This window comes from Boleophthalmus pectinirostris, unplaced genomic scaffold, assembly GCF_026225935.1.
Source record: "Boleophthalmus pectinirostris isolate CB_2022bp ecotype Guang Dong unplaced genomic scaffold, ASM2622593v1 HiC_scaffold_18, whole genome shotgun sequence".
NCBI lineage: Eukaryota > Metazoa > Chordata > Actinopteri > Gobiiformes > Gobiidae > Boleophthalmus > Boleophthalmus pectinirostris.
Window position 1 is genome coordinate 3,107,461 of NW_026571133.1, and position 9,811 is coordinate 3,117,271.

Below are 9,811 nucleotides of genomic sequence, written 5' to 3' on the forward strand. Positions count from 1 at the left end.
AAGGGGAAGGACATTATTGTCCTTCTTCCTACGGGATTTGGGAAAAGCTTAATATACCAGTTATCCCCGTTAGCGGCGCATTACATACGTCATGACCAAATTGCAGCGATTAGTTAAATGAAAAAAAGTACTCGCCTACCGTTGAGCGAACGAATCCAAGACTGTTTCCGCAAAGTAAAACCGGCTGATGAATCAGACTATCCAGCACCAGTGACCTCTGCAGATACAAGGACTGGATGGAATATTTTAAAAAGTCTTCCACACGTCTGCAACACTCTGGATCACTTGGAAATGAGGTCCTGTGTCCAAAATTCTGGACTGTCCCTTTAAGAACGAAAGTCTGAGAACATGCGCCTTAAAAATAAAACCGCACCATTGTTTTGATAAAGTTACACATTTTATGCATTTACTAACTTAACTAACGTCTGTGTTTTGTGTTGCAGCTGTGGAAGATCAAATCATGACAGTGACCTGATGCTGACCCCAACTGACCTTTGACCCTTACGTTCACACTTTGTGCAATTCACAACTATTTATTTACCTTCGCAGTGTTTCTAGGTTTATATGAATTTTAGGTTGTTTTATTTTATTTGTTCACTGCAAAAACACGTGACCTGCATTCGTTTGAAAACACTTGAATTGAGATTATTTTTTGTTGATTTGAGTCGTTGTGACTGGTTTAAATTTATTTAATGGACCTAGAGAATCAGATTGGTCACATATTTAGTTTTTGTTCACATTACACTTAAAATTGGACACAAAATATGATTGAACTGTCTTGGATAATTAGATAAATGTTAACTAGTCATAACACAATTCCAAAAAAAAGGTTCATATTCTTAATTCAACACATTTAAACCAATGTAGACATAGTTTTTGTGGTCTTTTACACAGACAATGCTATGAAAACTCACGTATGAAGTATTATGACGATCACTGGCCCACCGCTGGTCCTTCTGTCTCACACGTTTTCTGGTGTTCATGTGAATTTTCGTCAAGTCTCGACAGCAAATCCAAGTTAAAGACGCACTACGTGACTTTTCTGGTTTGTCTTCTGGAATGTTCCGCAGTATGGCATCACCCTTTCGATTACAGCTGTTTCTATCGCTGGAAAACAGGTATTATTATTATTATTATGATGCTGGGTCGCCTCTCCACAGACCTGAGCTGTAACTTGGTCTGGCGACGTCATCTGATTTTTTTTTATACTTTAATGCTGTGTAGAGTATTCAAGCGAAAAAGTAGCATCGTCGCCATGGAGACAATTTAATGACAGACACTCCACTAGAAAAGCTGCGCGGTGAACCTTTAAGTTACCGTATTTTTCGTACTATAAGGCGCAATATCAATAATGTGGAATTCTCTCGTCTATTTTCATACTTAAGGTGCACCGGATCATAAGGAGCATTAAGCGAAACAAACGGACGACACTTGAGACTGATCCTTAGTCCAGGCGTCCACAATCCATCGGCAAATCGTGGTGTAATTCGCCCGGCGTTACCTCCCTGTCTTGGTGAATGTGAATTATGAATGTGAATGTCCGTGGAGAATTTCAGTTTTTTACTTCCTACGAGGACGACTCAAATATACATCATTCCTACTCAGTCGATAATTGATCGTTAAGAATTTTGTTGATCAGGTTCATTTTTAATCGACAAACTGAATGTAGGTTACTGTGCGTAGCGTACGCTATGAAAAAAGGAAAAAAAGGAAAAGACTAAAAGACACTTTTCAGTCTTTTTATCACAACAGGAGCCAAAATTAATAAAGTGACCAACATAAATAAAGTGAGTGAAATTACTGTTAAATAAAGAGCTGTGTTAAGAGGTAAGAGCGGCGCTTACAGTTTATGCAAATGAGTCATGTGGTTTTAAGTTTTGTTACTGTAAAATGTAAATAAACATGTCAAAGCTGCATTAAAGACATTATAATGTCAAACGGGCTGATGTGGCTCTAGAGTGTTTATGGTTTATATGTTGTAAAGTTGAGTTTGTTTATGGAGATTAGTATTAATGATAATTTTAATATAAATACGTTAATGATTAACTGAAAATCGATCTTTAAAATTTTTTATCGAATGCCTGTCCCAAACATTGAGTAATAATGTGTCTAATGCAGCTTTGCGCACATTTGTTTACGTTTTACAGAAATGAAACTTAAAACCACATGACTCATTTGCATAAACTAAAAGCGCTGAAAAAAAACAGATCGCTCTCGTTGGACTAAAGGACTTCAGGACTCAGTGGAATATGTGTGTTCTTTTTGTGACGAAGGCGGTGGCAGCATGCGTTGAATAGTTCACAGAACTATACTTCTCCTTTACTCCACCAGGCTCCTGACTACGATCGCCGTAACGCTCCGACAATCCATGAAATGACGCGGCTTCGTAGTTTACCAAAGTCATACTAAAACATTTTGACAGATTTTTGAGCGCCGTGTTTCACATAAAATCAGTTCGAAGTCAGTAAAGTCGATTTTTGAGAAAATTTAAGGATTTTCAGTGCGCCTTATGGTCCGAAAAATACGGTATCTTTTTATTTTTAGCTTTTCTGGTTTGGCCTGTTTGTCTCCGTGGAGATTCTGTTGCTGCTTCTGAAATATCCCGCAGTATGTCATTCCCCTTTCAATTACAGTTGCTTCTATTGCTGGAAAACACGCATTATTATTGTATACTGGGTCGCCTCTGCGCAGATCTGACCCGTAACATGATCTAGTGGTGTCATCTACTTTCCCCGTAGAGATAGACGAGTTTAATGCCGTACTCTGGAGCATTCCTAATATCATTATGGAGACAAACTGATAGCAGAACCCCTGTTAGAAAAGTTACGCAGTGAATCTTTAAGTTATCTCTTTATTTTGAGCTTTTATTTTTATATTTCCACACAGTGCTGTCACTTCAGAAGAGTTGGTCACATTTTCTATTTAAAACGAACATAGTAAATATGTTTAAAATGCTGTTTGCTTACTGTACAAATCATTTATGGTAGATCTGTACAATAGAAAATTTTCCTCAAAAACATGAACGTAAAATATCCTGCGCTCGTATAATGGTATTTACGGCAACAGCGATTAGTAATAATTAATGCACTACTATATGGGGCTTTAGGGTAGTCCTGCTGTTTGCTGTATATGGCTATTCTCTCATAGACAATAATAATCATAGATGCATCAAGAATTTTGGACTCCTGGTCATTGCGCAATGCAAACTGGGAAGGATTTTCCGAAAAAGTGAGCATCAAACTGCCGTGTTTGTTTTCCCAGTGTGGTCCGTCTGTTGTAAAAGTCGATCTTTTCTAGTCTTTTGAGCCATATCGCTTTTGTTTCTGGTTCTGATATTGTCATATTTTAGTTTTGGGATTCGGACATCGTAATTGTGTGGTTGTTGGATCCTAACAGCGGAAAACAGATCGAGAATTTTGTTTTGCGAACTCCATAAATGCAAAAGGGAATCAGATGTGTGTGACTGCAAACCTCTGTTCAAACTGTTTCTCTTCCCAACGGAATTGAAAAATAGTGAAAGGTGAAGGCGATGGGCAGGATTGATCCACAGGAAGAACCAAAAAGGAAACTTTTGGCTGCTTAAGAAATCATCCCGAGTTTGAAGCGAACATTGTATGTATGTAGAGCGACAACAAAGCAACATCCCGATCCCTCACTCAACCTCAGTTACGAATTTAAAAAGTCAACACCAAAGCGAAAGGCACCAGCTGTTCACCAAGAAACACCTTCCACTGCAAAGAGACCAAGACGTGATGTTGCTGTAAAACCACAAGAACAAGAAAGTGCAGCTCAGTCTGTTTGTCTTCTGCACTTCTCGCTTAACAAACGGGATCCCACTTTGTTGTCGCTCCACATACAAAATGTTCACTGCAAATTCGGGATGATTTCTTAGGCAGTCAAAAGTTTCCTTTTTTGTCCTTCCTGTGGATCAATCCTGCCCAAAAACAAACATGACGGTTTGATGCTCACTTTTTCGGAAAATTCTTCCCAGTATGCATTGCGCAATGACCGGAAGTCCCAAATTCTTGATGCATGTATAGACACACAAATACTCGGAAAAGTGTTTATATATTTATTACAATTTGGGTTTAGGTGCAAACTTTAAATCCGTCAACAAAAATGTAGAAGAAAACACATTATAATTCAATTTTAGCTCACAATTTAAACCATTTTTCTTGCATAACTTCGTGTAATTCTCTATATCAAAAGAGCCTGTACCTGATTTTTGATTTTGAATCACAAGTAAGGAAAGTTTTTCCTCTCGAACCGCCCAGTTTTGTCCTTTATGACGTTTTGATTGACCGTTTTGACGCAGAAACAACCGTCCGAGATCGTTTCCGGTGGTTGTTTCCTTTTCTATTTCCTTGTTTTACAGTTGGTTTCTCATGATTCTTAGAAAACAACGTGGATTTATTTGGAAAAAGATACGTTAAAATCAGGTGCAGGTACTATTTTCGTGTTCACAATCAACGAAAATCACGTTCAAAAAGGGTTGAAATCCTAAACTCTCATTTTCACTGTAGATTAAAGCGTAAACATGTTTTGACAATTCACAAGCTTTTTTTTTTGTTTTGTTTGTTTTTCTGTTCGAGGTCATGCGTTTATTCTTGTGTTTTTATTTTTGTGTGGAAAAAACACGATCCAAGTTCTTTCTACGACTGACAACAGCAATTTATACTCGCGAGAAGGGCGTTAAAGAGGCTATATTATGGTAAATTTGCTTATTTTTAGCTTTCAGACACGGTAATTTCTTCAAAAATTCACCTTGTGTTTTGTTTTTGTCGTGTTTATTGAACTCGTGCTGTATTTTTGTTTGTAAAGCTCGAAAACGTTCCTCAAATCCCTGCCCACTTTAGTAGCTTTGACCAATCAGCAAGCTCCAAACCAAGTCTTTGATTGTCATTTTAAGAAAGTAGTTTGCTTTCTTTTCCAAATTTGGTTCTAAACGTCCAAATTGCGCTGCCCCCTGCTGGTCTGTTCCGATATTTCAAAAGAACTACAGCATTACGTCGTCTTTTTCTATCATTTTTTTAATGTTGATCGTAACATTTTGAAATTTAGGTCAAAGTTTTAGATGAGAAACATATAATAATTTGTTAGAAGTCACTATTTCACGTCGTCCTTTTGCCAGTTTGTTTACATTAAAATAAAATGTAAAATCAAATGAATTTGACAGTACATGCAGTAGTTTTAGTTTAGTTATTTTAAACTTTTGAGAACATAGAATTGATACTTTGCAGAGACATCAAGCTGGGAGTGGGCTATCTATGGCTATGTCTATGGCAGAATTTTCAGCAGTTACCATGGTGACACAAAGCAAACATTAGCAAACACAGGCTGAGATGTTCTTAGATTGTTTAAGAACGCAAGAAAAACCCCCAAAATGGATTAAAACAATCACTTTTTGTGAGCGTAAACATGGTGAAAGTGACTAACTGAAAAAGTTCAGGCTAATGCTAACTAGCTTGTTTAACAGTAGAAGTTAGCGCGCTGTTTTTGTCTGTACTTTATTGTCAGATTGTGTTAAAACAAAGACAAACTTGAGTAACAGAACTTCTGACAGAGCAGTGCCTAGAGCAGGGGTCTCCAAACTTTTTCCTTCTGTGAGCTACTTTTTGTAAAACGAAAATGGCGGCGAGCTAATCATTTTAGCGGTTGCCAGACATTTAGTAAACAAAAGAGCCGTGGTGAGCCGAAGGTGAGGTACGGTTAGATATGTGTAAAACATAACCCGTTATCCAGTTACAGTGCACAAAATTAGCACATTTAAAAAGGAAATAGGCATTTAATCAATCAAATTTGACTTATTCAGCGCAATATATGGCTTCGAGATCCCTGACCTCGAGTGACCAGACGTTCCAGTTTTCGGTCCCAGCTGATTTATCCAAAACCAGTGATTTGTCCCATTTTTCCTAAAGAAATGCACCAGGTGTCCCTATTTTTGACCAATTTGATCCCTGCCAACAGTAAAATAGAGGTGTAAATTATCATTTGTTTAAGTAAAATACAGAAAAGCTGCTTAAAAATGACCAAAACACAACGAAAATGTGACTATACTGACTCACATGTTCGCCATAAATGGTCATAACAGTACATAACAATTTTCCTTAATCACGCACTCCTTTCGCAGTTTCCCAGAGGCGGCGCTAGTATTTGGCAACAGTAGGCGGTTGCATAGGGCCCCCGAACCTGGAGGGGCCCCCCACCAACTGGCCAAGTTTGATTTTCTCTCAATATGACATTAAATAAGAGTGGTTTTACTCTTAAACAAGAAAACACCATCAAAATAGAATCTGACTGTTAAATCTGTTTTAATTGTCAAAGAATTCCCCCCTTTCACGTTAGAACAGACGAGTGAGATTGACCCAGATTTGAACATAATCATATGTAATGTAAACAGAAATGTAACTGTACTAGCAAAAAATAAATAAAAAATCTAGTAGGCAACCGATAGCAACGAATAAGTGATAAAATAAGAGTTTCCAAGTTTCCAGTCCACCATAATTTAAATAAAGATGTGCGTGTCTCAAGAACATTGGGCAAAAACAGACAATAAATATTAAAAATATGCCAAAAATAAAAAGGGCCGCCCTGAGCTGTTTTCTAAAACTAATTTGTCTTAAACAAATTTCAGATACCAAACAAAAATATTTCAAAAATACAGGGGAGTTGATGTGGAGGACAAAGGGGTCAACTCAAGTTCGCCTGGGCCCCTAGAAATTTCTAACTCCGCCACTGCAACCACCTGAAACCGGGACGTCCCAGTTTTTGACTTTGAAAATCCGGTCACCCTAACAGTGCCTCCAGTTAGTATCACCTCATGTTGACGTCATCTGCTGCAAAGTTCCAATCCACATTTCTGTTCCAGAGCGATCGAATTCATAAAAAGTAAATAATTCCATAATCTAGCCTCTTTGTGACGCCGTGTTTTGAACTCAATAGTCAGAAGCCTGTAGTAGTTTGTGCATGCAGAATGAGTGTTTTCAAATATGCACTTTAAAACTTTGACATGTTTAAAAAAAAAAAAAAAAAAGCGGACAGAGTTAGAAAATAGAAATTGTCTTTGGGATGTTTTGTACCTCAGAGTTTTCTGTTTTTCGCTGATGTTGAAAATGTTTTACGCCTTTCGAACTTCATGGATTGTGACGTTTACATGTTTGAGAAACGGAAGCTCGGTTAGTGTCGTGTTAAATCAGCTTCATCACGCCGGACGGTGGAGGAGAATCTAAAGTGAACTGTTCATGTTACTGGATTATAACTGGTTCTTTTCATATAAATTACAAAAAGTTGCACAGTTCCCCGTTATAATTTCTTCCACAAACGTGAGATTTATGTAACAGTAAAAGTGTTATTTATTTTAAACCGATTTTTCTAAAACTCATTTTGTCCTGAAAGATTTTCAGACACGGTGGCAATACTAAACCAAAAGTGTCTGTCCAGTATAACGTGTATATTTACTTTTACATGTGAATTTGACCGTAGAGTCACAGTCATTCGTTCATTTGTTTTTCAAAATAAAACCAAAAATAAGAAAAAGAAAAAACAACTATTTTCTTCAAAACCAAAATGAAAAAAAAACAGAAAACAATTCTTTTTTTTTCAGTTTTCAATTCTGTGTTTAAACTGCATTGCCGGACTGAACCAGGTTTAAACCAGGACTAAAACAGGACTGAACCAGGTTTAAACCAGGACTAAACCAGGACTAAAACAGGACTGAACCAGGTTTAAAACAGGACTAAAACAGGACTGAACCAGGACTAAAACAGGACTGAACCAGGACTAAAACAGGACTGAACCAGGACTGAACCAGGACTAAAACAGGACTAAAACAGGACTGAAAACAGGACTGAAACAGGACTGAAACAGGACTGAAACAGGTCTAAACCAGCACTATGTTTAGTGTCAGGATGGTCCCGGAGGTGCGCCCGTGTAGACTGTGGGAACTGAGACTAGGACTGAGACTGGGACCAGATTGGGACTGAAACCGGTTTAGTCCTGGTTTAGACCTGGTTCAGTTCGTATGTGGTGCAAAAGTCCGGCGTCGCAGTTTAAGTCACGTAAAGGAAAACGTCCGTTATCCGTTTTTTCCATTCTTCATTTAAACACACAATCAAAAACTAAAAAAATCTAATCGTTATCCATTTTTTCATTTTGATTTTGGAGACAAATAATGAAGAAAATTGTTGTTTTTTCGTTTTCTTATGTTTGGTTTTATTTTGAAAAATGAATGAACAGATTAATCACTTGGGCCCATAGACCTTTTTCACAACGGCCGGAAGTGCCGCACTTTAGGTTTGCAGAACTTCAGGTTCATGGTTTTCTACAGGAAAATATCGGTCATAAATCTGCCCCATCACCAAATCTTCAAAGGTCCACAAAGGATAAACGTTATGAAGCTGGTGGAGATTATGCCAGACATTTCCACAGATGTTTTGATGTAGAAAACCACTAACCAGAAGTTCTGCAAACCTACAGCGCGGCATTTCCGGCCTGTTGACGTAAAAATCCCCAGTCTTGGAATTGTGCATACAGTCCAAACATGTCCGCCGTGAGCCGCTGGGATTTTTCAAAGACACCAAACAAAAACGTTCAAAATTATAACACGCACACTTGTTTTTGAACGAATTTTACCATAGCATCACATACAGGGGAGCTGATTGGAGGGGTACAAAGGGGTCTGTTGTCCCGGGCCCCAGAATTAGACCCTGTTCTTGTAAATTTATATTAGAGAAGGCGCCACGTGACACTTTTTGCCCCTGGGCTCCCAAATTTCTGTTGACGGGCCTGATTCTGTGACATATGCCCATAGAAAATGCCCATACAGTCCCAAGATGGCTGCCGCGTTCTCCAGTTTATCCGTTGCTGTGTTCCCTCTAGAGCTCTATCCACCTCCGGCTTCACGATTTGAAACATCAGCGTCATAATGAGTTTCTGACGAGGAGGAGAAGACCAAAGTGCTTATTTCTGTTGCTGGAAATCGAATGTATACGACTTCACGCTTTAAAATGTTTTGTCTCGTTTTGAAAAATACTTTGAATTGTTTTTTTTTGTTTGAGTTTTGTGGTTCGTGCATTTATTTGTAAAGCTTTAGTTTCTCGCGCTCACGGAAGAACGTTTGTTTTCAAGTTTTTAAGAAGAACAAAGTGACATTTCTGTTGGACTGAATCTAGATACAGGACTCTGTTTTGTCGTTTGAAGAGTCTTAATATTTAGATTTGTGTTTTTGTGAATTTGTCTGTCCAGTGTCGACATTTTGTAAGAAAAATAAAATATGAAAAAAAATTAAAAAATTGCGTATGTCTTGTGTTTTGTCAAGCCAATATTTAGGACTTTTTCTTTGGGTTGCCAGCTTTGATACTGAAATTGGTTTAAACCTAAAAGGCGTCTCTCTGATCTGAACGGTCTCTACCTAAACCTCAGCACCTGCAGACAGTCACGAGTCAGTGCTAGTGCAGCCTCTGCAGCTCCAGGAGGGAAGTCTGGTGGTTCTGAGCTGCAGCAGTTAGTCATGGCCAGCAGAGGGCAGCATGACGACTTAAATAATGTCACGTATAGGAGTGAGAAATATTGAAACTGACAACAATTTAACACACATTTCAAATAATTCCTCATTTTAAGGAATGGACTTGGACTTTTTCTCTATTACTGTATTTTTCGGACTATAAATCACACTTTTTTTCATGGTTTGGGTGTTTCCTGCTATTTATACTCCAGTGCAACTTATATATTAAAAAATTCACACTGAAGCCGTGAGAAGCTCTAGGTTTGTGTGTCAGTATCTGCTGCTCCTATTTCTCCTTATTATTACTCC

At 38.1% G+C, this 9,811-nt stretch overlaps 1 protein-coding gene across 1 annotated transcript in view; it reads left to right on the plus strand.

Moving 5' to 3' along the window:
- Positions 1-9,578, plus strand: part of LOC110160006 (protein PHTF2) — a 135,625-nt gene extending 126,047 nt beyond the window's left edge. The window contains 1 exon segment of the mRNA XM_055154166.1: positions 444-9,578. Coding sequence (XP_055010141.1) covers positions 444-464 — 21 coding nt within the window. The 3' untranslated portion in view covers positions 465-9,578.
- Positions 9,579-9,811: the final 233 nt, after the last annotated feature.